This window comes from Pteropus vampyrus, unplaced genomic scaffold (assembly GCF_000151845.1).
Source record: "Pteropus vampyrus isolate Shadow unplaced genomic scaffold, Pvam_2.0 Scaffold352, whole genome shotgun sequence".
Taxonomy (NCBI): domain Eukaryota; kingdom Metazoa; phylum Chordata; class Mammalia; order Chiroptera; family Pteropodidae; genus Pteropus; species Pteropus vampyrus.
The window spans coordinates 977,214-981,427 of record NW_011889133.1 but is presented as its reverse complement, the minus strand read 5'-3'; the positions used below and the strand labels follow the sequence as shown (position 1 = coordinate 981,427).

Below are 4,214 nucleotides of genomic sequence, written 5' to 3'. Positions count from 1 at the left end.
TACTAATAGAGCAGGTTATACTAGCAGCTGCTAGAACATTACAGGCCTTGGTTAAACACATGTGCTCCAAGGGTGGGAGATAAACCCTATGAAGATTTATATGAGCTAAGTTATCACAGCTCCAGCAGTGAGGGGCATGCTATAACATCCCCATAAAGTAAAATTCATGAAGAAGGATCCAGTGTCTGCTGATGGCCCTCTTTGGAATTGGGAGGCAACATATACCACAGCATGGATAGTTCTCTAGACCGTGCCCCCAAAGGCACAGAGGCAGCCAGTGTCAGGTGGGATGCAGGGCAAGGAACAGCTCTGTAGTAGGTCTCATTTGCAGTGCAAGAAGTAGTGCCACTTGGGCCACATGACACAATGGACGCTATGATGCAAGTTGTAGTATGGAGTTCATGACAAGTTTCAGTGGGAGAATAACGCAGGTACTAGTCTTTACGAAATTCTATGCCATCTGCAACAAAAAAAGTTATAACTTTTGAGAAAGAGCTCCTGGGCCGTTTCTGGGCCCAGGAAAACAGGGAACCCTTGCACAAGGGGCATAGTGTGAGTATGCATCCAGACCTGCCACATGAGCTGGGTCCTGGCAGATCCTCCAATAAATAATGTCAGACGGGCACAGCAGCCATCCATCATAAGATGAAAATGGTACATCTTAATCGAGCCCTAGTAGCACCAGAGGGCATGATTAAGCAATGATTCAAATGTGTATGATAAAACCTCTCTTTTCCTACCTCCAATGCCACTCGCATTGAAGTAATCACAGTCAAAGGATTGTCGTGTATTCTTTATGGTTCTCTTTATGTTCCTTTACACATGCATATGCATAAATGTTTTATTCATTGCAGAGCTTTTGCTCTTTTCCTTAATAATCAGTGCTACACATTGATCTTCAACTTGATGTTTTTTCACCTAACAGTGACAGCATACAATAGTTCTCTCCAGGTGAGTATGTGATTACCTAATTCAGTCTTTTCATCGCTGCATAAGATTTCACATGATGGATATTCAAGTTATTTCTGTTATTTTTCTTTGCCACTTCACATAATACTGAAATAGACATAATCTTATGTATTTGCATTGATATCTCTGTTTTCTAAAGTTGGGATTTCTAGGTCAAATGCCATATAAAGTTTTAAATGAAACTACCAAATTACTTTGGAGAAATGTAGTATTTCATCCTATCTGCAATTAATCTTATCAGCAGGAAATAATAACAGTGTACATAGTCAAATAGGAACTTCACCGTCATTGAAAACTTTCAATTATTTCCTCTGCCTGAAAGGCACTGCTTGTAATCTCATTTTATTTTACTACTTGTTCGATCTTAATGTGGAACATTTTACATGCAATTTTTGGCAATTTACATTTCTATTTCTGTGAATTGCATATTCATATATTTGTTTATCTATTTTTTCATTGTAAATTTTGCAAATTTCTTTGAATACTAAGGATATTCTTTCATTCTTTGGCACATGTGTACAAATATTTTCTCTCATTTTTTATTTGGCTCTTACTATTGCTTATGGTGCTTTGATTTTTCCATAATAACTTTTACTTTTCATGTCTAGATTAAATAGTATTCACACACCCACAATTTATAAATATTTACCTTCATTTTCTTCCAGTACATTTGCACATTCATATTCTCAATCCATTCTAGTATTATTTTGAAGCCCAGTGATGTATCATAGAACAAGACTATGGCAGAAAAATACTTCAGAACTATATCAGCTTTCATTAACCTGCGAATTGGCAGAGCCAGGACTTACATGCAGCTTCTGATTTTTAATCCAGTGTTCTTTTTATTGTACATTCAGCACCAACATCTACGGTGCGACAAAAATAGAATTCTATTCTACCTACCTATTAGAAAAGTTTTACTTTCAAACTTCCTCTTGAATGAATCTTTTACTTCCTTGTTCCTCAAGCTGTAGATGAGGGGGTTCACCATAGGGATGACCACAGTGTAAAATAGAGAAATCACTTTATTGATATCTAGGGAGGAACCTGAGCCAGGCCGAACATAGATAAAGAAAAGAGTCCCATATAGGATGAATACGGCTGCCAGGTGAGAGGAACATGTGGAGAAAGCTTTCTGCCTCCCCTCCGCACTCCGGATTTTCAAGATGGCCACCAGGATGCAAATGTACGAGATCATGATGATCAGGCCACTGAATACTCCTACAGCTCCAGCCAGGGTGAAAAGCACTACCTTATTGATCCAGGTGTCTGCACATGCCAGTGAAAGCAGTGGTGAAATATCACAGAAGAAGTGATTGATAATATTTGAACCACAGAAGGGTAAGCCAAAAGTGAGAACTGTGTGAGTCATGGTGCTTACAAGAGCCATGACATAAGGCCCTACCACCAGCTGCACACAGACCCTCTGGGACATAATGAGTGTATACAACAAGGGCTTACAGATGGCCATGTACCGGTCATATGCCATCGAAGCTAGGAGGAAACATTCCATTGCCACAAAAAGGCCAAAAAACCACATCTGTGCAGCACAGCCCATGAAAGAGATGCTTCTTTTCTCTGCAAAGATGTCACACAGCATCCTGGGGGCAATGGAAGAAGAAGAACAAGTGTCTACAAAGGACAAGTGGCTGAGAAAGAAGTACATGGGTGTGTGGAGTCTGGGATCGATCCATATGAGAGTGATCATGCCCAAGTTCCCTCCCAGTGTGACAAGATAGACGAAGAGAAGCATGACAAAGAGGACAATCTGCTGATGGAGATGATCTGTGAGGCCCAAAAACAGAAATTCAGTCACTGTTGTCTGATTCTTGTCTTCCATTGGTCACTTGTAATCTAAGAAAGAACAGAATTATTTTTTATTGTAAGAATAATGTATCATTTACAAATAATATTAAGCCAGTGACCAATCTGGCTTAAATAATTGTCTGTTATACACCTGTCTAAATAGATATACAACAGACAGTTATTGAAAAATCATTGAACTGGAAGACAATATTTCTGTACAGTAGGTCTGTGCACTTGTGCAAAAATCCTGTGTAAACTTGGGCAATTCGCCCCTGTTTTCTTTGGATTTGATAGTCTCTCCCTAAAAAAGAGTCGAACTATATTATCTTAAATTCCTTCAAGCTATAAAAATTGTATTTAAAATGAGAATTTCTCTTCATGTTTCATCTTACAGGCTGATGGAATAATAAAACCCGCATATGGATACCATTACTAGGAACACTGTGAAAACCAGTGAGATAATCAGACCCTATCACAGCCATCAGGAAAGACTAGGTAGGGCCTTCCTGTTCTTATTGAAAGACCAGCACTATTCTAATATTATTAAAACATAGTTCATACATGTGCTTATCAATCTATTTCCTATTCCCTTTTATAAAAGAATGTGGAAAGGATAACACACAAATGACAAAAAGGTTACTTATATAAAGATATACGATGCCATGGAAGAAATGGAGAAGTCCTGCCTTGGAGATCAAGTGATCTGAAAAACGTTAGACAGCAACTTTTCATAGAAATTGTATAAAAAATTAAGCATCTGTTGCACTAAAATAATGTAGCATTATTTCATGTGATTTCTCATATTTTTTATAAAGTTCTTTTAAGGTACATGTTCTGAAATCTGTCAGGCATTATCTATTATAGTAATGAAGTATGTAAATACATAATATTTTATGCAGGAAACACTATCAAGAAAATATTACTTTCTTACTCATTAGTTAAGGAAAAAATTAAGCTATTTAAAATTTATAGAAGAACATTACGTAGGATAATTTCTATGGAAAAAAATGGGTTTTAAATAATGTTTATTATCACTTCAATGAATGTTGTCTTTAAATAAAATAAAACTAATATAGTACTCTTGAATTATACAATAATTATATGTGAGACTTGATATGTGATATAGTGATTGTATCTATTCAATTTATGGTTATTTTATCATTATCATGATTACCTGCTTAATGTTATATGTAGCATATTTTCAGCAGTCACAAAGACAATAGTAGGCTTACATTAGAAGTATCATCCATTGCATGAATTTTTTGTTTATGACCATTCAAATATGTCAACATAGGTTTGTGAGGATAGGAGATAATATAGACTGCTTCTAGTTTCGATCTGAATCCTTTTTTTTTCCTTCTTTTCTTCCTTCCTTTTGTTTTTCCTTCCTTCCTTCCCTTCTTCCTATTTTCCTCCTTTCCTTCTTCATTTATTCATTT

General features: G+C 36.5%; 1 protein-coding gene across 1 annotated transcript; it reads right to left on the bottom strand.

Moving 5' to 3' along the window:
- Positions 1–1,864: 1,864 nt before the first annotated feature.
- On the bottom strand, positions 1,865–2,809 carry LOC105304760 (olfactory receptor 5G3-like). Its single transcript, XM_011379042.1, has one exon. It carries the CDS (start codon positions 2,807–2,809, stop codon positions 1,865–1,867), a length of 945 nt encoding a protein of 314 aa, XP_011377344.1.
- Positions 2,810–4,214: the final 1,405 nt, after the last annotated feature.